Below are 23,818 nucleotides of genomic sequence, written 5' to 3' on the forward strand. Positions count from 1 at the left end.
GAAATCAGGCTGGCCCCGCACCGAGATGAGACACCTGAATGCTCTCAGCACCCAGTCGGTGTGTGGATGAGTTCACACTCCATCTCACTCACAGCATTCTCTCAGCACACTCGTGCGGACCTCAGTTCTGCGTCCGCAAGCTGAGGGCCCTCGGAACACGGACCGTAAGGCAGGCCAGTCCAGGCTGGAAGGTGGGTTCAGGGCGCACCCCCGGCGCTGTGGGGCCGCTGCTAACGCCTGCCCGGCCGGGGCATCCCTGCAGGGAGCCTCGAGGAGGAGAGGCCTCGCTGGACCGGGAGGAGAGGAAGGGCAATCGGGCAGAGTTGTCATGAGCGGAGCCCGCTGGGAAGGGGAGAGCCAGGGTGTGCCTGGGACGCGGGCACTGCAGCTGCTGCTCTCCCGAGCTGCAGGCCCATCCTTGGGCTCTGCTGTTGCTGACTGGGGCTAGAAGCAGGATCCTCAAAATGACAGCGCCGCTCCTGAAACCCGGCCTGATGATCCCAGAGCTTACAAAGCGTCCGCACATGTTTCTAGAGAAAAGCGCTCAAGAGCAAGGTTAGAGTATAAGTAACTCCTTTGCGACAGTGTGAGGCCGCGCCCGACCTGGCTTGACCGTGAAGATGCGCAGAGAATAAAGTATGGGAAATGGGGTCACTGCCTGGGCGTGCAAGCCTAGCTGGGCAACGGGGTCGCATTTGCAGTGAAACGGGAGAGCCTTTAGCCGCCAATCCGTTTGTGTTCCAGGATTTGCTTTCCTGTGGGGTCCGGCGTCCGGGCTGGTTCTCCGTGGAGGCCGGGCGTGTTTCTGGGTGGGAGAGGTCCCGGGCGAGTGAGGAGCGGGAGCCTCGAGGGCAGGAGGAAGCGGGGCGTCTTCTCTGCTGTCAGGACCCCTCCTGCGGGAGCCTCCCGTCCTCCAGGGAAGCTGACCTCTGTCTCTCTTGCCAGGCGGCTGCCGTGCTGCAGGCGGCTTTCCGGGGGCATCTAGCTCGGGCGAGGCTGCTGTCCAGCACAGCGTGTGTCTCGGGACACCCCAGGGTGCCGAGCCCTCCCACCCAGGTACATCAGGTCTTCGCTCAGACCCAAGTCCTCCCTCTCTCTCCCCATCTCTTCTCACGCTCCATCCACCAAGCGCTGGGACCTCCCTGGCGGTCCTATGGTGAAGACACCACCCTCCAAAGCCGCGGGTGCACGTTTAGTCCCTGGTCAGGGTGCTGAGATCCCCCATGCCTTGTGGCCAAAACACGGAAAACAGAAGCAATATTGTAAGGAATTCAATAAAGACTTTAAAATTGGTCCACAAAAAACAAGCCAGGGCAAGTGCAGGTGTCCCCCGGCCCTGGGTGTGCCCCTGGCCCCTGCCCCCTGGCCCCCGGCCCTGGGCACCTGGCAGGGCTGAGCTCAGGGGCTGAGTGGCGTGGAGGCGCTGGGACGTGGAGTACCGTCTCCACTGCAGCGTCAAGACAGGCCTAACATGGGATAGGAGCACCCCCACCCTGTGAACCACAAGACATGAATTCTGAGGATCTCTAGAGTCTTAAGAATTAACCTAAGTAACGAGGGGAGCCACCTGAATCAGATTGCGCTGAGGGTCGAGGGAGGCGGCCCTCACCAAGCGGGAGGGGGCAGGGCTCTCAGACGGTTCTCCCCCAACTCCGTCCCTGCGCCCCAGGACTCGCCCGAGCCCCGCACCCCGAGCCCCGCTGCCCAGGCCGAGGGAGACCCGTGGCAAGAGGAGGCCATCACCATCATCCAGTCTGCCTTCCGGGCACACCTGGCACGGGCCAGGCACAGGTCGGTCCACCTGCAGGCCCCTGTGCCCAGACACCGCTGGGGGTAGAGGGGGCAGGCTGCCATCCAGGGAGGCACAGGGTGAGGGACCGGAGTGTGCTACACCCGCCTCTCACTGCTGGGGGCCCCAGGCTCCCATCCTCAGAGGAGGCCTTCCTGGAGCCATTTCCTCGCGCTGGAAGCGTTAGATTCTGTGAGGCTCTGGGAGCCACCGGTTTGCAGACTGGCTGCGGCCTGTCCTGAGACCCTGTTCCTTCCTGGAGGAGAGCGTGGCCTGAGCCATGTTCAGGAAGACGTGGGCATCGTCAGAGCTCCCCTCATCCGCTCTCGCTCTTGTCCACGGCTCCCTTCCCACTGGACCCGCCTCTGCAAGGGCTCAGAGCCCCACAGCCGTCGACTCGGCCAAGTGGCGTTGACTGCGGGCCGGGGCTGAGCTCGGGTCAGGACCCAGGCCGGGAGGTGGGGGGCCACGTCTGAGGCTCCCCACAGCCCACATCTCAGGACCTGGGCCCGTCGGGTGCCAGCTGGCCGTGTTGGCCATGGCTCTGGGGCCCCAGATGCCGGCCTGGGGCTGGCCTGCATGAGGTCCAGCTGCCGGCCTGGGGCTGGCCTGCGTGAGGTCTGAGCCGGCCTGGGGCTGGCCTGCGGGAGGTCTGAGCCGGCCTGGGGCTGGCCTGCGGGAGGTCTGAGCCGGCCTGGGGCTGGCCTGCGGGAGGTCTGAGCCGGCAGGTGTCTCTCTCCCCAGTGCCCCCGGTCCCGGAGCCAGCACTGCCGCGGTTCCCGACAGGCCGGCCTGGCTGCCCCCCAGGGCCCCCTCCCCTCCACCCCGCCCTGCGGCCGCTCCTGGTAAGTGCATGTTGTCTGGGTTTCACACGAGGGTGGCTGGCCTTCTGAGGTGGATGCCGAGAAGGCTGCTAGCCTCCCGGGAGCCGGGCTTTGTCATCGCCAGTCACGGGGCTGGGCCCGCAGCCGGGTCCAGGGTCGGTGCCCACCGACCGCGCGGTCCAAGCCTTGTGGCTTTGATCTTTATTCTCAGCTCTAACCAGAGTGAGGTGGTTTCCCTCCTTTGGGCCAGTGTTTTTCCTGTTTGTTGCTTTTAAGCAAAACTGTATTTCCTTTTCTGCCTTCTTAAGACCTGCCAGCCGTCAGTGCAGAAACCCCTGGCGTGGCGGGGCGGCCGCCCCAGGAGAGGCCTGCGTCCGCTTGAGGCCGGGCGTCCTGTGTGAGACAGAGCATGGGGCAAGACCACTTGCCCATCGCCTTTGGCCCGAACGCTGATTCCGACTGTCCTCCAAGCCCTCCCTCCTCTAACTGGGAAGGCTTCATCTGTACTTGCTTGGGCCGTGAGGCCAGAGATGGGCAGAGGCGGTGTTCGGGGTCAGAGCGGTCACTGGACCCAAAGCACGGTCCTCAGCCTGGCTCAGGAGCAAGGCCTGCAGGCGGGGACCTCCCGAGATGGCCTTTCAGGGCCGAGCCCTGCGGTCGCGACGATGGAGTCGGGAAAGGGGGTTGCGGGAAGGGAAGGGCGCTTCCCATCAAGGAAAACCCACAAAAGGAGCAGCGTTCCTGACCAAGACGGGCGGGAAGACGTGTGGTGTGGCCACGAGTCTGTGCAGATGGGACCTCGGTCTGCGTGCTGTTGCAGGGCCCGGAGACAGCGAGGGGAGCAGCGGGGAGACCGCCAAGGGGCCAGCTCCAGAGGACGGAGTGCCGAGGCCGCCACCCTGCTCCGGTGAGTGTGGGACCCCGTGGCTGAGTCCCCTGCCCTTCCAGGCTCATCTGACCTGGAAGTCAGTTCAGTTCAGTTCAGTCGCTCAGTCGTGTCCAACTCTTTGCGACCCCATGGACTGCAGCACACCAGGCCTCCCTGTCTATCACCAACTCCGGAGTTTACTCAAACTCATGTCCATCAAGTTGGTGATGCCATCCAACCAACTCATCCTCTGTCCTCTCCTTCTCCTCGGGCCCTCAATCTTTCCCAGCATCAGGGTCTTTTCCAGTGAGTAAGTTCTTCGAATCAGGTGGCCAAAGGATTGGAGTTTCAGCTTCAGCATCATTCCTTCCAATGAACACCCAGGACTGATCTCCTTCAGAATGGGCTGGTTGGATCTCCTTGCAGTCCAAGGGACTCTCAAGACTCTTCTCCAACACCACTGCTCAAAAGCATCATTTCTTCGGCGCTCAGCTTTCTTTATGGTCCAACTCTCACATCCATACATGACTACTGGAAAAACCATAGCTTTGACTAGATGGACCTTTGTTGGCCAAGTAACGTCTCTGCTTTTTAACGTGCTGTCTAGGTTGGTCATAACTTTTCTTCCGAGGAGGAAGCATCTTTTAATTTCATGGCTGCAGTCACGATATGCAGTGATTTTGGAGCCCAAAACAATTAAGTCTCTCACTGTTTCCACTGTTTCCCCATCTATTTGCCATGGAGTGATGAGACCAGATGCCATGATCGAATGTTGAGCTTTAAGCCAACTTTTTCACTCTCCTCTTTCACTTTCCTCAAGAGGCTCTTTAGTTCTTCTTCACTTTCTGCCATAAGGGTGGTGTCATCTGCATATCTGAGGTGATTGATATTTCTCTTGGCAGGCTTGATTCCAGCTTGTGTTTCATCCAGCCTGGCATTTTGCATGATGTACTCTGCATATAAGTTAAATAAGCAGGGTGACAATACAGCCTTGACCCACTCCTTTCCCAATTTAGAACCAGTCTGTTGTTCCACGTCTAGTTCTAACTGTTGCTTCTTGACCTGCATACAGATTCCTCAGGAGGCAGGTCAGGTGGTCTGGTATCCCCATCTCTTGAAGAATTTTCCACAGTTTGTTGTGATCCACATAGTCAAAGGCTTTGGTGTAGTCAATGAAGCAGAACTAGATGCTTCCTGGAACTCTCTTGCTCTTTTGATGATCCAGTGGATGTTGGCAATTTGATCTCTGGTTCCTCTGCCTTTTCTAAATTCAGCTTGAACATCTGGAAGTTCACCTTTCATGTACTGTTGAAGCCTGGCTTGGAGAATCTACAGCCTTCTAGAGCTAACACCCAGAAAAGATGTCCTTTTCATTATAGGGGACTGGAATGCAAAAGTAGGAAGTCAAGAGATAACAGGCAAATTTGGCCTTGGAGTACAGAATGAAGCAGGGCAAAGACTAATAGAGTTTTGCCAAGAAAATGTACTGGTCGTAGCAAACACCCTCTTCCAACAACACAAGAGAAGACTCTACACATGGACATCATCAGATGGTCAACACCGAAATCAGACTGATTATATTCTTTGCAGCCAAAGATGGAGAAGCTCTATACAGTCAGCAAAAACAAGACCAGGAGCTGACTGTGACTCAGATCATGAACTCCTTATTGCCAAATTCAGACTTAAATGGAAGAAAGTAGGGAAAACCACTAGACCATTCAGGTACGACCTAAATCAAATCCCTAAGTGACAAATAGATTCAGGGGACTAGACCTGATAGACAGAGCGCCTGAAGACGTATGGACAGAGGTTCGAAGTTCGTGACATTGTTCAGGAGGCAGCGATCAAGACCATCCCCGTGAAAAAGAAATGCAAAAAGGCAAAATGGCTGTCTGAGGAGGCCTTACAAACAGCTGAGAAAAAAACAGAAGCTACAAGTAAAGGAGAAAAGGAATGATATACCCGTTTGAAGGCAGAGTTCCAAAGAAGAGCAAGGAGAGATAAGAAAGCCGTCCTCACTGACCCGGGAGCCCCCACGTTTGAAACCGCCCTCTGTCCAGCTCAGTCACCTCCTGGCTCTGTCCGAGCCGGCACACTGCCAACTTGGACGTTCCCTCACAGACCTCCACTCAGCAAGCTCCCAATGCCGGCACGTTTTCTACAAAAACCGCTTTCACTCTGATGTCAGCAGACCCCACGCTGCATGGCCTTTAGAGTCTTGCATTGGGGCTGAAGCGTCTGTTCGTGCCGCTGTTTCCTCCTCTCGTGAAACGTGTGTCATTTTGAAGCGGCCGCTCCCTCCTGCCTGGAGGGCGCCTTCGGAGGTCTCTGTCAGACCTGTTCACACGAGGGAGCAGTCTCCGTGAAAACTGGACACTGAATCCTCTGATCTGATTGTGAGAATGTTTGTAATGGAAAATAACTGAAGATAACCTCGAAAACTGATGTTTTTAATTTCAGAAGCTTCCACTTTAATCATTTTCTTGGAAGTTACAGAGAAAAAGCTGGCCCGGTCACAGCATGTGCAGAGCAGCTGGGTCGTAATTTCCTCCCGTCTCTTATCTCAGATCGGAGATGGCGCCTCTTCCATTCCTCGGCGGAGCAGTGAGAGCAAGGCGCCCGGCCCTCCTTCGCTCCCTGTCCAGGGGCCACGGAGGCTGGAGGCAGTCTGCAGGGCGGCCCACAGGCGGCGCCCCAGCCTCGCCTCAGCTGGGGGATGGAGAGCGTAGGCGTGTGTGGGAAAAGGAGTGGACGGTCACAGTGGTCCCCAGGTCTCCCGTCCAGTCCCGCCCCCTCTGCCTCGGGGCACGTGTCCTCCCGCGGACGCTAGGGCCACCGGCCGCCAGACCCCAGGACTGTGCCAGCAGGGCGACTCGCGGAGAATTCCCGCCACAGCCCCAGGTCCCCTCCCTTTCGCGGGTGCCTTGCCAGCCTGCTGGTGCTGAGCGTGGAGGCAGGGCTGTGCAGCCGGGAGCGGGCCAGACATCTGCCCGCGGGCCCCGAGCTTGGCCGTGACCCCCCTCGTCTCTGTTTCAGCGGAGTCCCCCAACTTGGGGCTGCAGCCCACGGTGCCCACACCCGCGGAGGACATCAACTCCGACGACTCCGACGAGATCATCCTAGCGCCGTCTCTGCCCACGAGGAAGAGCGCCTCCCCACCCTAGGCCCCGGGCTTGCCTGCACGCCGTGACGCCTGTCAGGGACCCTAGGCTCAGAGGACAGGCACTGAGATTGGAGAGTAATGTATCCTGTTAGGAAAAGAACGCTGCCTGCTGGACACCTCGGCCTCCCCTGCCTCTTCTCTCTGTTTGCCCCTTTGCTTGTTTGTTGAAGGAACCCAAGGCCTTTCCTTTACCTTTGGGAAGGGGTCATTCCGTTCCGACCCCTGGCTGCCCCTCCCGCGGTGGTCTTCAGAGCCCACAGACTTGCTCCCCGGACTGGAGGGCTGTGGGGAGCCCACAGAGACGGCCCGCACGGCCCCTTCCGGCCCCTGTGGCCGAGACCCGGACAGCACCAGCGACGGCACTCCGCCACCCTCCGGATGGCTTTACCAGCCAGTCACGCTGGACGCGCCTGCTGTGCCTTTGGAGGAGCAAGGGAGCGGGAGACAGGCCTCTGGTCGGGGAAGTCTCTCCATTCCTGAGACAGAACACAGTTCTGGAGACGCCGGCAACGTCAGGGCCCCCAGACGGCTCGTGTGCCTCGCCACCCCCCACACACAGGCCTTTCTTCTGCCTCCTTGTCCCTTGGGGCACTGACCCCAGTCAGGGGTTGGGGGGTAGATTGGTCACTGGGTGTATTAAGCCTTAAAAAAAGTCCAGATTACAGTCACAGAAGCAGCGTCAAGGCCGCTTCTGCAGCACACGGCTGGCACAGGGGGGCTACTGTGCCCACGCGCGGCGGCAGGTACTGCAGACTCCATGGGACCACCCCGCGCCCCCACCGCATGCAGACCCCGGCTCCGAGGGGCCACAGCCTGGGCCGGGAGCGGACATAAGGGCCTTTCAGGAACTCGGGTCTGCTTCCTGTCTGGGAGATCAGCCCTGGCTGACGGGGGGAGCCTGAGGCATCCGGGCCCCCCACTCAGGGCTGCTGCCCAGCCATCCCCGCACGTCCACGCCACCTCTCCCGGGGCAGGCTGTGCAGCTCAGGGAGGGCTGACGGCAAAAAGCCACTCTCAGCTGAGCCCAGGGGCCTGCCCACGCCCTGGGGGTCTTGTCCCCGCCAACCCCCAGCCTGGCCCCCAGCCCCCCCACCAACAGCTCCTGGTGTTGAACCTCAGGGGCTCCAGCTCAGCTGTGTCCTCCTCTCAGGAATCTCCTGGGCCCTCCTCACAGTGGTCAGAAGCTTCTGGCTCCAGCACTGACGAGGTGTGTGGCCCAAGGAACTCTGTGTGGTTCTGGCTCATGTGCGGGGCAACCTCCCAACCCAGCCCTTTCCACCCCAAGTCACTCAGGGGACCCCCGGCCCCCTTTACCACTTAGGTGCTATTCATACAGTAGCTTGAAAAAATGCCAGCTGGGGACCAGGCTTGAGTTATTTTTCTCTTTATTTGGCCTGGAGCTGCCAAATCCACTGTTTTCCGTCTGTTTCTCTCACTGGACTGATGGCTCATGCGGCTGGATTCCGGCTGACCTCTGCCCGGTTTCATCCACTGTATCTGCTCCTCCTCTGGGTGCCAGCTCAGCTGAGGCCTGTAGGAGGCACCCAGAGGTGGTGGGGGCAGTGCCCATGGGCCTGCACGTTCCCAGGGGTCCTGCTCCCCAGTGCCCACTCAAACCCAGGCGTTTCAGCTTCAATCCTTACTCTCAGGAGCCCAAGGCTCTGGGCCCTGCAGCAGAGAGACCACCTTCAGGACACCCCCGCCCCCTTCCAGGGCCTGGAGACCAGGCCATGTGCAGTGGGCTAGCCATCAGCAGAGCTGGGCGAAGTCAGCCCCCGAACCTGAGTTTTCCGAGAAAATGCCCCTACGTTTACAGATCTACTGTAAACATAGATCTGTCTGCCTGTGCTCCTTGAGTCCAGCAACGTTGATGTAGGAAAAGTAGCCACCTCAGTAAATGGCTGACCACAAGGCTGTGACCCTCTGACACTGCACGGCTCCGTCCCCTGGGGAATGCCAGGTGCCCGGCGGGCTTGCAGGGCCCGGGGCTCAGGCTGGGGTTCTAGGGCCTGAGGAGAGCAGCACGGGAGCAGGGCCTGGGCTAGAGGGCCGCCTCCTGCGGTGCCCGCCTGCCTGGCGCTGCCCCCCTGCCTGGCGCTGCCCCACCAGGGCGCCCCGCAGACAGACCAGAGCGCTGCAGACCCCCAGCAGAAGGAGCAAGTGCATTGGGAAAGGGACCGCCACCAGCCAGGCGGACCAGGGCAAGCGCTGCAGAGCTCCGCTTCATTCTTGAGAAGTAAATACCCTATGGGAAAGCCACATTCACCTCAAGGTCTGAATATTTAAATTGCGCAAGAACCCACCTAAGCCAGTTCAATCCCTGCTGTGGTTTGGGAAACAGTGTTTGCTCTCAGAAGTTCTGAGGACCGGAGGGTGGGCGTACACACCCACCTGGGTCGGCTGGCTGCTGCCCCAGGACTCGGGGGGCGGGGGTGGGCCTCCCCGAGCTCCCTGGGGTCTGTCAGCAGCTAATAGAGCCAGGCAAGCCTCCTTCAGGGCCAGAGGTCTCACTCGTCAGGGAGTCACAGGGAGACGCCAGCAGGCAGCCTCCGTGGGAGGGGTGCTTCTCTTGTCCCTGATGACGGCCGCGCGTAGGAGTTTCCCGACCTTACGTGTAACTTACCGTGAGCCCTCTGGAAGGGATCGGGTTTCCCTCTGCTTTTGTAAATAAATGCTGCTTGGCGGGTCTCTGTCTGGACTGCCCCGCAGACCTGTGGCTTTTCATGCGCGACCCTCAGGGGTGCAGTCGCCGAGGCTCCTGGGCTTCTGGGCACAGCGCAGGCTTGGGGCTGGGGGCCCCGCAGTCAGTTTCCTGCCGTGCAGGCTCTTCTCTCGGGCACCCGTCCTCGGATTTCTCGTCCCCGTTCGCGAGTGAGGGCATGAGCATGACCGCGTGAAGATGAGGGGTTTTCTCCCCCTCAGTCTCTACTTAACTTCTGTTTTGGGAGCAGAGGAGGAATACCTTAGGAATCACACAGACGCCCAGGACCCTCAAAAAGTTGGCTTCTAGAAAAATAACTGGTTTCCAACATTTTGTGGGGAAATCGCTGCACGGCGTGCACCTGTGTGTCTCGGCTTGCTCGCGTGGACTGGCCGGGCCCTTGAACTTGTCTGAAGCCCTTCCAGGGCTGGCTGCTTGGCTCCAGCGCCAGCCCAAGCCAGTCGCCCTGTGCCCTGTGCCCTGTGGGCAAGCGGTTCATTTGGGAGACTTGGCGCCATCAGAGGAGCGGGCTGGGCCTCAGGAGGCTTCAGCAGAGGAGAGCAGGGCTCGCCAGACCTCAGCCCAGCCACGAGCCTGCTGCACCCACTCTTGTGTGAGGCTAGGGTCCAGCAGCAGAGAGGCAGCCTCGAGGGGAGCTGGTGGGAGGAGAATGGAGTATGCACCCCCCCAGTAGGAAGAAAGGTGGCATGCGGGCGTGAACCCGTGGACGCGCACCTGTGCACACACACACAGGACCCTCTCCTGACGCCTGCCAGCTCTTCCCTTTCAAGGTGGTCCCAGCCTGGTCTGCCAAGGAGCACCTGAGCCTCGCTAGAGGCTGTGGGCTGACTGTGACCTGCCAGCCCTGCCAGGATGATTTTAAATACGAGGTTCCTCAGAATAGAGAGAGGAAATGCTGGAACACAAAGCCCTGGTTCCCTTCAGCTGCCGTTGGGTCCAGAATGTGAACACTGGGGTGAGGAGCGGGCCCTTGTTCTCTGCTCGGTCGCCAGCTCGTGGCCTCTGGCCAGTGCCGCCCATCCTGCCAGGCGCCCCATTAGACGGTCCTGCCTGGGGCCCTGGGGGACGTTTCCATGGTGCCGTGTCCTGTCTGAATAGGGAAATGGGGTGCCCCTGAGCTATTCATTAATGAAGCCCAGAACAGCCCAGATTCAAAGCAGCGGGTCCAGCGTGTGCCAGGCTGCCACGCAGGCCGCCTCCCGGCCCCTCCCTTCCAGCCGGGCTTGCAGGGGTGAGAGCTGGCAGCCTGGGGATAGGGGGCCGTGGGCGCAGCGCCTGGAAACGGCAGGAGGCTGCTGTCCCTGCTCACGGCAGCCTCATCCGCTGTCGTCCGCTGCCCAGCATGGGGACGGCCCCTCTCTCTGCAGCTGGGGACCCAGGGGCCCCTCCCCAGGCACCCTGGCCTGTACCAACCCTTCCTCCACTTGTCGGTCAGACATGGGTGTCCCCGGGACTCTGACCCCAACACCCAGGACCCTCGGTGTGGACGTGCATGATTGCACACAGGCCTCTCCAGAGCCTCAAGCTTGGCTTAGCCCAGCGCTGACTTACCTTTGCCCCTAACCTGCCCCCTGCCAGTGGCCCCACCTCAGGGAATCACAGCTGCTCGGTTCTTGGCGCCAGAACCAGGCGTCCCCGCCGCGTCCCCCAGCCTCCTCACCCTCCGCAGTCTCCAGACCCCAGTGGCAGCTCCTCTGAGGCCCCAGCACCTGCTGTGCAGCCGGGGGAGCCCCCAGGGGCCCCTTGGACGCCAGGGCACCGCCCAGCTCCTGACGATGCCGTGCCCCCGCACACCACCGCAACCACACAGGCAGTGTGAACACACACACTCTAAACTGAAGCCTCTGGGAGCGATACGTGTGAAGCGCCGCCATTTCTCCCGAGGCGCCCACAAAACAAACAACCCGAAAGCTGGGATACTTTCTATGGAGGTGAATTACACTGGAAAAAGCCAGCCTGCCCCTGATTCGTTAATCTGGCAACACATATTTGAAATCATATAAAACAACACAAACTTTGGTTTCGTGAACGCGGGGTGACACCACCCCCAGCCTCGGTCATTCCTACCACGCGGACGGCCGCAGGTGTCTCCCTCGGCCGAGCCTTCCTCACCCACGCCTCCCTTTCCAGCCGCCTCCTTAGCGTCTCTCTTCAGACGTCTGGACATCTTCTCCAAAAGGACACTGACAGGCCTCACACCCATTAGCATGGCTACTATCAAATCAAAAATAAAACTCACAGGTGTTGGTGAGGAGATGGGGAGATGGGAATCCTGTGCCCCGACGGTGAGGACATATGACAACAACCGTTGAGGACCGTCGTCAGGTGATTCCTCGAAAAATCGAATACAGCCTCCATGCCTGCACGCTCAGTGGCTTCAGTCGTGTCCGAGTCTTTGCGACCCCAGGGACTGTAGCCCGCCAGGCTCCTCTGTCCATGGGATTCTCGAGGCAGGGATACTGGAGTGGGCTGCCACACCCTCCTCCAGGGTATCTACCTGACCCAGGGATCGCCCCTGCACTGGCTGAGTTTCCTGCATTGGCAGGCGGATTCTTCACAGGGAAGGTCCATCAGTTCAGTTCAGTCGCTCAGTCGTGTCTGACTCTTTTCGACCCCATGAATCGCGGGCCTCCCTGTCCATCACCATCTCCCGGAGTTCACTCAGACTCACGTCCATCGAGTCCGTGATGCCATCCAGCCATCTCATCCTGGGTCGTCCCCTTCTCCTCCTGCCCCCAATCCCTCCCAGCATCAAAGTCTTTTCCAATGAGTCAACCCTTTGCATGAGGTGTCCAAAGTACTGGAGCTTCAGCTTTAGCATCATTCCTTACAAAGAAATCCCAGGGTTGATCTCCTTCAGAATGGACTGGTTGGATCTCCTTGCAGTCCAAGGGACTCTCAAGAGTCTTCTCCAACACCACAGTTCAAAAGCATCAATTCTTCGGCGCTCAGCCTTCTTCAGAGTCCAACTTTCACATCCATACATGACCACAGGAAAAACCATAGCTTTGACTAGACGGACCTTAGTCGGCAAAGTAATGTCTCTGCTTTTGAATATACTATCTAGGTTGGTCATAACTTTTCTTCCAAGGAGTAAGCGTCTTTTAATTCCATGGCTGCAATCACCATCTGCAGTGATTTTGGAGCCCCAGAAAATAAAGTCTGACAGTGTTTCCACTGTTTCCCCATCTATTTCCCATGAAGTGATGGGACCGGATGCCATGATCTTCGTTTTCTGAATGTTGAGCTTTAAGCCAACTTTTTCACTCTCCTCTTTCACTTTCATCAAGAGGCTCTTTAGTTCTTCTTCACTTTCTGCCATAAGGGTGGTGTCATCTGCATATCTGAGGTTACTGGTATTTCTCCCAGCAATCTTGATTCCAGCTTGTGTTTCTTCCAGTCCAGTGTTTCTCATGATGTCCTCTGCATATAAGTTAAATAAGTAGGGTGACAATAGACAGCCTTGACGTACTCCTTTTCCTATTTGGAACCAGTCTGTTGTTCCATGTCCAGTTCTAACTGTTGCTTCCTGACCTGCATACAGATTTCTCAAGAGGCAGGTCAGGTGGTCTGGTATTCCCATCTCTTTCAGAATTTTCCACAGTTTATTGTGATCCACACAGTCAAAGGCTTTGGCATAGTCAATAAAGCAGAAATAGATGTTTTTCTGGAACTCTCTTGCTTTTTCCATGATCCAGTGGATGTTGGCAATTTGATCTCTGGTTCCTCTGCCTTTTCTAAAACCAGCTTGAACATCAGGGAGTCCACGGTTCACGTATTGCTGAAGTCTGGCTTGGAGAATTTTGAGCATTACTTTACTAGCATGTGAGATGAGTGCAATTGTGCGGTAGTTTGAGCATTCTTTGGCATTGCCTTTCTTTGGGATTGGAATGAAAACTGACCTTTTCCAGTCCTGTGGCCACTGCTGAGTTTTCCAAACTTGCTGGCATATTAAGTGCAGCACTTTCACAGCATCATCTTTCAGGATTTAAAACAGCTCAACTGGAATTCCATCACCTCCACTAGCTTTGTTTGTAGTGATGCTTTCTAAGGCCCACTTGACTTCACTTTCCAAGATGTCTGGCTCTAGATTAGTGATCACGTCATCATGATTATCTGGGTCGTGAAGATCTTTTTTGTACAGTTCTTCTGTGTATTCTTGCCACCTCTTCTTAATATCTTCTGCTTCTGTTAGGTCCAGACCATTTCTGTCCTATATAGAGCCCATTTTTGCATGAAATGTGCCCTTGATATCTCTAATTTTCTTGAAGAGATCTCTAGTCTTTCCCATTCTGTTCTTTTCCTCTATTTCTTTTGCATTGATCGCTGAAGAAGGCTTTCTTATCTCTCCTTGCTATTCTTTGAAACTCTGCATTCAGATGCTTATATCTTTCCTTTTCTCCTTTGCTCTTTGCCTCTCTTCTTTTCACAGCTATTTGTAAGGCTTCCCCAGACAGCCATTTTGCTTTTTTGCATTTCTTTTCCATGGGGATGTTCTTGATCCCTGTCTCCTGTACAGTGTCACGAACTTCCGTCCATATTTCATCAGGCACTCTATCTATCAGATCTAGGCCCTTAAATCTATTTCTCACTTCCACTGTATAATCATAAGGGATTTGATTTAGGTCATACCTGAATGGTCTAGCGGTTTTCCCTACTTTCTTCAATTTAAGTCTGAATTTGGTAATAAGGAGTTCATGATCTGAGCCACAGTCAGCTCCCAGTCTTGTTTTTGTTGACTGTATAGAGCTTCTCCATCTTTGGCTGCTGAGAATATAATCAATCTGATTTCGGTGTTGACCATCTGGTGATGTCCATGTGTAGAGTCTTCTCTTAGAGGGTATTTGCTATGACCAGTGCATTTTCTTGGCAAAACTCTATTAGTCTTTGCCCTGCTTCATTCCGTATTCCAAGGCCAAATTTGCCTGTTACTCCAGGTGTTTCTTGACTTCCTACTTTTGCATTCCAGTCCCCTATAATGAAAAGGACATCTTTTTTGGGTGTTAGCTCTAAAAGATCTTGTAGGTCTTCATAAAACCGTTCAACTTCAGCTTCTTCAGCATTACTGGTCAGGGCATAAACTTGGATTACTGTGATATTGATTGGTTTGCCTTGGAGACGAACAGAGATCATTCTGTCATTTTTGAGACTGCATCCAAGTACTGCATTTCGGACTCTTTTGTTGACCATGATGGCTACTCCATTTCTTCTGAGGGATTCCTGCCCGCAGTAGTAGATGTAATGGTCATCTGAGTTAAATTCACCCAAAGTCCATAGACTCACCATAAAGCTAAAAGTTAGTTTCTCAGTTGTGTCTGACCCTTTGGGACTCCACAGACTGTAGCCCGCCAGGCTCCTCTGTCCATGGGATTCTCCGGGCAGGAATACTGGAGTGGGCTGCCATGCCCTCCTCCAGGGGATCATCCCGGCCCAGGGACAGAACCTGACTCCTCCCTCCTGCACTGGCAGGCAGGTTCTCACGGGGGAATTCTGTAGACTCGCCACGTGGTCCAGCAATCCCACTTCTCCACCTACACCCCAAAGAGCTGACAGCATGGACTCCAACAGATATTTGCACACCTGTGTTTACAACATTATTCACAAAAGCCCAAAGGTGGAAGCAAGCCAGGTCTGTCGATGAGTGAACAATCTTAACAGGGTTCATCCATTCAGTGGAATACGTTTCCGCCTTTAAAATGAAGGAAGGTCCTTCCCTGGTGGTCCAGCGGCTAAGACTCCACGCTCCCAATGCTGGGGGCCCAGGTTCGATCCCTGTCAGGGAACTAGATCCCACGTGCCTCAACTAAGGGGTCACAGGCCGAAATGAAGACCCAGCACAGCCAAATAAATAAATAAATATAAATCGGTTATACCCCAAAACAAAAAGTTTAAAGTTTGGGGAAAAAATAAAGTAAAAATGCTTTGCCAAAATCCTCTGAGGAGCTGGAGGCTTCCCAGAGAATGAGCTACCTTGTCTGCCAGCGTGGGCTTGCAATAAACCTTTCTCCAATAAAGAGATATTTTTATTTTCTCAGCATTTGTTTATTTGACAGCACCGTGTCTTACTTTTGGCACGTGGGATCTTTAACTGAGGCATGAAAACTCTTAATTGTAGCAAGCGGGATCTACTTCCCTGTCCAGGGATCAAGCCCGGGCTCCCTGCACTGAGAGAGCAGTCTCAGCCGCTGGACCACCAGGCAAGTCCCTAAATAAGGATTTTTTAAAAAAGGAAAGAAATCCTGATACTTGGTACAATATTGGATGGACCTGAAGGACACCATGCTCAGCGGAATAAACCGGACACCATGCTCGGCGGAATAAGCCGGACAGAAAAGGACAAATACTGTGTGATTCCGCTTCTCTTATGTTGCCTCCCCCTTCTGAATTCAAAGCTTCACGGCACACAGTGGCTGCTTGAGCTCCAGCCACAACAGATGCGTTTCAGCCAGCAGGAAGGTAAAAGGGGATATCCTCTTGCTTGAGCACACCTCCACTTACATCCCGTCGGCCAGAACAGTTGCACATCCAGCTACAAGGGAGCCTGGAAATACTGTCCTTGGTTCTAGGTGCCAATACACTGAACACAAGCGAGAGTGTTACTGAGGAGGAAGAGAAGGCTGGACGCAGCGGGGTGGCCAGCCCTCCCCTCCCTGTTCCTCCAGCACCAAGCCCTTTGGCTCTCCTCCCCACACTGCCTCTGTGGTCCTCGGTGTAAAACCCAGTGTAAACACACGCCTTCTCCCCCACCTCAACAGACTCAAGTTGCATGTTCCACGTGGCGCCCCGGATCCCCTCCACGCCCCAGCTCAGCCCACCACTCCCCGCCCTTTCCAGAAACATGAGGCCCATCCCCGCCTCCAGCTGGCCCCTCACATGGGCTGTTTCCCAGCCAGGATGTCCTCTCCACCAAGCCAGCCCGCACTGCTGAGAAGCTCTCAGGGATCAGCCCCTCCCTCCTTTGTGCTCTCACAAAACGAGTTCATTCCCCGTGAGTTAAGATTTCCTGCACGTCTGCGGCGTGCCGGGCGCTGGGGGAGGAAGGTGCTTTGTGCTCGGCATCAAGGTGGATTTCATCTGCAGGCGAGTCTGCCTTTCACCCGGGCTGAGCTCTGGGGGGGTTGGGATACCCCCCTTCCCCGCCCAATGCCTACCTGCCCAGGTGCCAGGCTCCAGGTCGGCAGGACTCTGGCTGTGCACCACTCAGCACGGGCGGCGGGGGCCCTGGCAGGGGAGACCTGGGGGCACAGCGTGGAAGGGGCAGTGGCCAGGGGGTCAGTAACATGCTGCACCCCCCCAACACAGAACACACACCCGGAAGAGGAAGCGAGGGGCTGAGGCTGAGCAGGTGGGGAGGGCGTCTTCCTGCTGAGGGAACAATCAGCCCGCGCCCACCCCCCACCCCGAGACAGAACTGGCAGGGGGCGGCCAGAGCAGCGGGGGCCACGCAAAGGCCGAGATGGCAGGGTGGAGGGGGGCGGCTGGCACGCTTGCTGAAGAGTTCAGCCTTCTCCCTGGGAGCTGGGAGCCGTGGGAACGGGGAAGGGCTGTTGGCAGAAGAACAAGGGGGCTGGCTTTGCATTTCAGGAGGTGGAAGGAAGGCTGGCTGCTGGGAGGGCACACGATGGGCCCGAGGGCTGGTGAGGAACCTGTGAATGCTGCCCGCCCCCAGCCGTGGCCACCGCGCCCAGCGAAGCTGCCCCCTCGGCTGCTCCCGCAGGGAGGAGAGTGCTCAGGGCACCCCAGGGCCCCAGGGCAGGGGGCGGCCTCGGATGGGGCCCTTGGGGAGCAGGAGGGTGGGGGCGTCTGCGAGTGGAGTGAGCCCAGAGGGCAGGGGGAGGCCCTGGGCAGCAGGCAGCCGGCCTGCTGGGACCCCCGGCTCTGCCCGTCCCCCGCCCATGCTGCAGAACCAGCTGGGGTGTCTGGGGAGGAAGAGGCCGCTGAGCCCACAGGCAGAAGGCCCCCAGCCGAGGGTCCTGGCCATCCTGCCCAGTGACCTAGCGGGGCCCAGCTACCCTATCCGTAAGAAGGGGTTCTCCTGGGGTTCTCAAGGCAAGAATACCAGAGTGCTTTGCCATTCCCTGCTCCAGTGGACCGCGTTTTGTCAGGCCCCGACTAGCAAGGACGTGTCCTCCAGCCGCTCCACGTGGCATGCCTGGCGCCCTGGGTGTCCCGGTGCTGGTCCTCATTGAGTCAGGAAAACTTCACCAGCAGCCCCAGAGATCGGGGCACAGGTGCTGCTGGAGTCGCTGTGTCTCTGGGTGGCCGTCAGCCTGGCCTGCACGGGCCTGTGCCAGCCAGGGTTGCTCTCTGAGGCCGTGATGGTGTCGATTCTGGACACACGCATGGAGCACCTATCCCAGACACGTCGCCATCCCACTGTGTGTGGCTATCCTGTGATAGGGCGTCATCGTGGAAGCTGTGGCCTTGCTCCTTGCCTGACGCCGCCCACCAGGCCCTCCAGGAGGGATGGGGCAGGCGGGGCAGGAGGGGCAGGTGTGGGTGACTTTGGTTCTGAGGCTCCAGGAGCCAGGGAGGGCCCATGAGAGACAGGCACGGCCCCACCCTCCGCAGGGACCCGGCGGTGGGGGATGCTCCCGGCACATGGATGAGTGCCCCTCCTGTCCGAGCTCTTGGTGGCTGGAAAGGTGGGGGGCCCTCCTCCCGTGAGCCCAGGCTGGAGTTACATGTCCCTGGGGAGTGGGCAGCCTCCAGGGCTCCCCAGGAGAGGCACTTGTCCTGGGGACGTGGGAGGAGACTGGCTCACCGTGAGTCCCCAGGCCCCACCCTGGCAGAGAAACAGGCCTCCCCATGTGTGTGGGAAAAAGCTCTGTCCAGCCCAGCTTTGAATATGGGGACCCAGGTCCCCCTCCTGCCCCGCGCCACATGGAAGCCAGTGGCCTCCGTCTACCAGGCAAGGCAGAGACCTCCCAGCCGTGGGGCAGCCCTCCCTCCACCAGTGACTTGAGCTGGTCCCTGGAGGCGTGTGGGGGGGGACCCAGGTTACAGGGAGGGGAGGAGACTCGGCCAAACTCTGAATAGCCCCTTCCAGCAGACCCCTGGGACCCCCGGAGAGCTACAGCCTTCTGCAGCCTCGGAGGCCGAGGCTTGGAGAGCTGCCGGGCGGGCGGGCGGGCGGGCGGGCGGGGGTAGGGTCTCTGCTCTTGGAGAGGGGAGAGTGTCACCAGGCTGGGAGCAGCTGGCGGGTCCGGACCGGGAAGTGCGGTCAGCCCGCCCACGGCCCCAGGCAGGGGTGGGGGCCTGGGGTGGCGGCGGTGAACTCTGGTTCTGCCCGCCCGCCCTGCTGGGCTGCTTTCAAAGTCCAGGGCCTTGTGAGCCAGGCGCAGTCCGTTTCCCGTTGGATCCCAGCCCATGAGGTGGGGGTGGGGTGGCAGAGAGCCCCCCTGCTCCTGGAGAGGGAGGGAAGTGTGGGAGGCTGCCAGGAGCAGCCTGCGTGCACCTCAGCCTCCAGATCCCCCTCTCCCAGCTGCTCCCTGAGGCCCCCAGCGGGGAGAGGAACATACCAGCTGACCGAGGACCATCCCGCTGAGCAGCGGGACTTGGCGAAGTCCTTCCCCATTTTGGAAAGTCCACCGAATCCAGACCGTCCTAGCCGTGGCCCTGCACGCACACCCCGACCTGTCCTGCTCGTCCTGTCCTGCCCGCCCCTCGGCACTGGGACTGGCTTTGGGTAACGGAGCATCATGATGGCGGACACAAGCAGACCAGGCCTCAGGACTCTGGCTTGCACCCTCTGGCCTCCCTGAGACTCCAGGTGAGGGTGCCCGAGGTCGCCAGCCGGAGCCGTGGGAACCGCTGAGTCAGCACCACCGCCCCGCCGGAGGGAGGCCGGCTGAGCATGCAGCCCAGGAGCACCTGGGGCGCTGGGGGACGCAGCCTCCCAGCCGGGCCCAAGCTGCCGCCCCGGCACTGAGAACAAATGCAGGGCTGGTTGTCTGAGCAGCAGGTGACCCACGTGTGTGCGTGCTCAGCTGCTCAGGCGTGTCCGACTCTGCGACCCCGTGGGCTGTAGCCCGCCAGGCTCCTCTGTCCACGGGATTCTCTAGGCAAGAGTACTGGAGTGGGCTGCCATTTCCTCCTCCAGGGGAGCTTCCCGACCCAGGGATCTAACCCACCTCTCTTGCATTGGCAGGCAGATGCTTTACCACTGAGCCACCTGGGAAGCCCCGCTAAGGTAACCAGTACCTCTGCCTTTTAGAGATACATCTCTCAGTGGGTTGCACTGGAGAGAATTAAGCCAGAAATAAGAAAGGACGGAGGGTTCCATCTTGTCTCTGCACCACCTCTCTATTTCCCTCTCTTTAAACAGAGAGGGTGGCCATCTGCCTCCTGCAAGGATTCAGATTCAGTGAGACTCTGAAGGTGTTTGTACAAATGCGTGTGCGCACGCACAGTCAGCCTCTCCTTCAAGCAAGGAGGCCTCCTGAACACAGCTCCTGCATTCTTCCTGGGTCAAGGTTGTGGCCTGGAGCCTGAGCCTCGCAGCGGCAAGAAGGGGAAGCTGGGCTTGCTGAGCTCTGAGCCCCTGAAGGCAACAGGGCTTCCCCAAGGCCTCAGAGTGGGTGGGCAGAGCCTGGAACGAGCCCAGACCCGTGACTCTGCGGGGCGGGAGGGTGGGGATGAGAGGCCCACCCTGGGGAGGGGCCTCTGCGCGTCCTTTTCACCCAGCGCCAGTCTCTTCATGTCGCTCCGGGGCTACCTCCCCGCCAGGGGCGGCTTCCGGTCTGCCTTGGGCTTGGGCCGCAGAGACCAGCCTTGTGAGTACTGTGTATGAAGTGAGAGCAAATAGGCGCTGAGCGAGAGACCGTGGTGGGGCCGTGCCGGGCCTTGCACCGCATCCCTGGCCCCTCTGAGGCCACCCCTGCTGATTTCCTGGCTCCCAGAGGCCCCCTGGATAAGCAAGGCGGCTGGCTGGGGGTGCTGGGCAAATCTGAGGTGTGCACCTGTCGTTCTGGCTGGCGGGCTGGCTCCGTGGCATCCTTCCCAGCCTCCAGAGCCACAGGGCACCTCCGCCGCAGCCAGCTTGACAGCAGCACTCCTGCGGCTCTGCTGTGGCCAGCGGACTGTGGGGACCAGGCGCTGGGCTGGCTGAGCGTCCGGGCGGGGGCTGGGGAAACCCGGCCTCGCACTCTCTCCTCTCCCCGCCTGCTCTCATGGAAAATATGAACTGTGCTGGACGGGCTCCAAACGCAGGGGATTCCATTGTTCTGGCTTCCGCCCCGGCGTCTGGGGACCCAGCCCCTGCCTGGCCTTTCTCCCGGCGCCTCCAGGTCTTGGGACAAACCGTTCAAGAGCCTCAACCCTGCCACCTTCCTGGCCTGGGATACAGACCCTGGGGAGCTTCTGGCCGGGATGGCCTCCTCCTCAGCTCCAGATGCTCCTTCTAAGCAGCTCAGCCCTCAGGGTGCTCTCTGCAGACTTTCTCCCCACCGGCTTCCCTCACAAGCTCTACTTCCTGGGGAGGGGAGGGGGGAGGGGAGGGGAGGGGAGGGGAGGGGGAGGAGGGGAGGGGAGGGGAGGGGGAGGGGAGGGAGGGGGGCCGAGGAAAGGAGAGACGTGGTCAGGGGCCCACTGAGTGAGGCCCCTTCTCATGTAACCGTCTGTGCTGTGGCAGAGTACACAGAACCATTTCAACCATATTTTAGTGTCAAGTCAGTATCACTGAGTTTGTGCCATGTTATGCAACCATCACTATGTATTTCCAAAACTTTCTGTCACCCCGAAAAGAAACCCCTGGCCTTCCCCACTCCTTCCCCCCCAGCCCCCCACCCCCGGCAACAGCTCCTCCTCCTCCCATCTCTATGACCTGCCTATCCTGGATCTCTCGATTGAGTGGAATCCTGCAGCTCCAGGATTCCCAAGTTTTGGTCTGGTTTCTCTCACTGACCATGCTGTTTGCAACGTGGTACCAGCTACCAGCGCTTCGAGCCTGCCTCTGGTGAGTCACATTCCACCCCGTGGCGGTGCTTTCTGCTGATCCCTTCACCAGCTGCCGGCTCTGGGTTGCTCTCGTCTTTCAGCTGTGGCGAGTAGGGCTGGGCTGCGGTGTCACGTCAACACTTCATATGTGCCTCACGTCGCCGTGAGCTAAGCAGGACTCTCTACCCACTTTAGCCATGAAAAGCCTGGGGCTCAGAGGACCTCAGCGCTTCCCTAGTAGCTCAGTTGGTGAAGAATCTGCCTGCAACGCAGGAGACCCTGGATCCGGAAGATCCACTGGAGAAGGGAAGAGCTATCCACTCCAGTATTCAGACTGAGTGGCTTTCACTTTCAGAGGACCTGTGACTTAGAATAGGAGGCAGTTAATTTTAAAAGAAAAGAAAGGAGACGACTTGGACTTTGGAGCCGAGAAGACCTGACTGAGAGCAAGAACAGAACAGCATCCGAAGATGGAGCCTCCGGGGAGCTGGGCGCGCAGCCTGGACGGCACGGCCTCCCCAGGAAGCAGGACTACTTTTAGTCTTATTTCAAATAAAGGAAACTGAGGCCCATCTGTCTGCCACTTGAATGTGTCCACTCGGGGCAAGTGTCTTCATTTCTGAGCCTTGAAAACCCCCTCACCACCCGCTCCGTGATGTGAGAACCTGGCTGGGGGCCAGAGGAGGTCGTGGGTGCAGGCGCTCAGCGTGGCTCGGCTGGTCCTTCCTGCTGGAGCAGGCCTGGCCCTGCTGAGTTCTCCCAGGCTCCCCAGCTCCGGGTCCCCATGGTGGAGTGGCTTGGAGGCCGTGGCTCCTTATTGCAGCCTGGACTGCTCCCGTAGCCAGGGAAAGACCAGTGGTTTCCCCATCAGCTGCCTCCTCCTGAGTCACACTGCAAGGTCACTGAAGGCGTGTCCCTTGGTGCCCTGGCCAGCGGCCAGCACTGAACACCAGGTCCTCTCTGACTTCTCAGGCCACTGGAGCCCTATTTCAGGTCATCTAGTCTGTGGCCGACAGCATGAGGCTGAACCCTGGTTCCTTGACTGGGTGGTGATTCTTGTACTCTTTCCCGAGCAACGGTGGGGCCCGGGTCTCAGTTGCCCCATCTGTAGAGTGGGGTTAAAGTCAGTCTCCAGTTGCAGGGGTCCCAGGACAGGCAGAAAAACCACAGCAGCTCCAGCCAGTGAGCACCAGGCAAAGGGAGGGTTGGGGAGTCTCCCCTGTGGCCTCCCCCTGCCCCCTGGCATTCTCTAGCCCTCGCCCTGCTGGGTGCCTGTTTTGCAGATCAAGGATGGGAGTAAAGATGCTGGGATCCCATAGCTGCAAGCGCCAGACCCTAGAGCCCCTGGAGCCTGCTTAGCCCCCAGGAAAGCAGACGTTCAGCTCCACGGGGACTTCCTCGGCAACATCGGGCCTCCTGTTGTGAGGAGGTCTGAACCTGAGCCCCAGGTTCAGGCTCCACTAGGAGAGGCCTTGGCAGCGCTTTCCCAGAACTGCGTATTGCGGGCCCCTCCTCCTCTTTACCCCGGTCCTCCTTCCTCACTCCTCCTCCATGGGTCCCCTTGGGGAAAGGGCTCATGCACCAAGTCCATTGCCAGTGTCAATCAGTGACAAGCCCCTCTGCCATTCTGTGCAACCACAGACCTGGAGTGCTGCCCACCTGAAGCTCTGAACAGCCTGGTGTATGCGTTTGCTGTGGCTGCTGCAACGGGACCACACGCCGGGCAGCTTAATCCACAGAAAGGTCTTGTCTCTCAGTTCTGGAGGCTGAAGTCCGAGCTCACAGTGTCACCGTTCTTTGTGACGCTGAAGGCTTGGTTCCTTCTGAGGCTGTGAGAGCGATCTGCCCCACCCTCTCTCCCAGCTTCCGGTGGCACCAGCAGTCCTTGGGGTCCCTTGGCTTGTGAACACATCACCCCGTCTCTGCCTCCATCTTCACACGGTGCTCCCTCCGCATCTCTGTGTCTCTGAAGTGTGTTCAGTTTCCCTCTAATAAGGACACTGTCACTGGAGGAGGGCCCTCCATAATCTCATCCAGCTTCATCTTACCTCGACCACACCTGCTATGACCCCACTTCCAGCTAAGATCGCAGTCACAGACACCAAGAGTTGGGACTTAGAGGTATCTTTTGTGGGGACAGAATTCAACCCCACACACCCAAGTTATCATTTATGAAATGTTTGGGTCTGGTTTTCTGACACTACCAGAGAAAAATGCATAATTTTGTGATGTTTCTTTGAAGGCAGAAAAGAACTCAGTGTGTGTGTGACGGGGTACTTCCTCGTGGTCCAGTGGCTAAGACTCCATGCTCCCAATGAAGGGGCCTGGGTTCCACTCCTGGTCAGAGAACTAGATCCCACGCATGCAACTAAAACCTGTTTCTCAGAATGCAGCAGGTCCAGAAGTTGTACCCCAAGGTGGTGACAAGCCAGAGCCAAGAGGAAGCACCTGTTGCCCCCGGGGTACACAGAGAGGGGTGTGCAGGGCCTGGGACTGCCTTCCAGCCCCCCTGTCT

General features: G+C 58.2%; 1 protein-coding gene and 2 long non-coding RNA genes across 12 annotated transcripts in view; 2 read left to right on the forward strand and 1 right to left on the reverse strand.

Annotated features, from left to right (window-relative positions):
- IQCE (IQ motif containing E) overlaps nucleotides 1-9,352 on the forward strand; it is a 38,859-nt gene extending 29,507 nt beyond the window's left edge. For 6 of the 10 annotated variants that reach the window (XM_027962089.3, XM_042240298.2, XM_060406083.1 and 3 more), the window contains 5 exons: nucleotides 946-1,056; nucleotides 1,670-1,791; nucleotides 2,534-2,634; nucleotides 3,434-3,520; nucleotides 6,518-9,352. In XM_027962089.3, coding sequence (XP_027817890.1) covers nucleotides 946-1,056; nucleotides 1,670-1,791; nucleotides 2,534-2,634; nucleotides 3,434-3,520; nucleotides 6,518-6,645 — 549 coding nt within the window. In that variant the 3' untranslated portion in view covers nucleotides 6,646-9,352. The other 4 variants (XM_060406082.1, XM_060406080.1, XM_042240291.2 and 1 more) reach the window with 3 other exon arrangements.
- On the reverse strand, nucleotides 8,013-20,528 carry LOC121817863 (uncharacterized). The gene is made up of 2 exons (XR_006057947.2): nucleotides 16,518-20,528; nucleotides 8,013-9,580 (listed from the first exon to the last, which is right to left on the reverse strand). It is a non-coding gene; the product is annotated as an uncharacterized LOC121817863 (long non-coding RNA).
- Nucleotides 20,529-21,192: 664 nt separating this feature from the next.
- On the forward strand, nucleotides 21,193-21,875 carry LOC105604827 (uncharacterized). Its single transcript, XR_001024418.4, has 2 exons — nucleotides 21,193-21,322; nucleotides 21,499-21,875. It is a non-coding gene; the product is annotated as an uncharacterized LOC105604827 (long non-coding RNA).
- Nucleotides 21,876-23,818: the final 1,943 nt, after the last annotated feature.

This window comes from Ovis aries, chromosome 24 (assembly GCF_016772045.2).
Source record: "Ovis aries strain OAR_USU_Benz2616 breed Rambouillet chromosome 24, ARS-UI_Ramb_v3.0, whole genome shotgun sequence".
In the NCBI taxonomy this organism is placed as follows: Eukaryota; Metazoa; Chordata; class Mammalia; order Artiodactyla; family Bovidae; genus Ovis; species Ovis aries.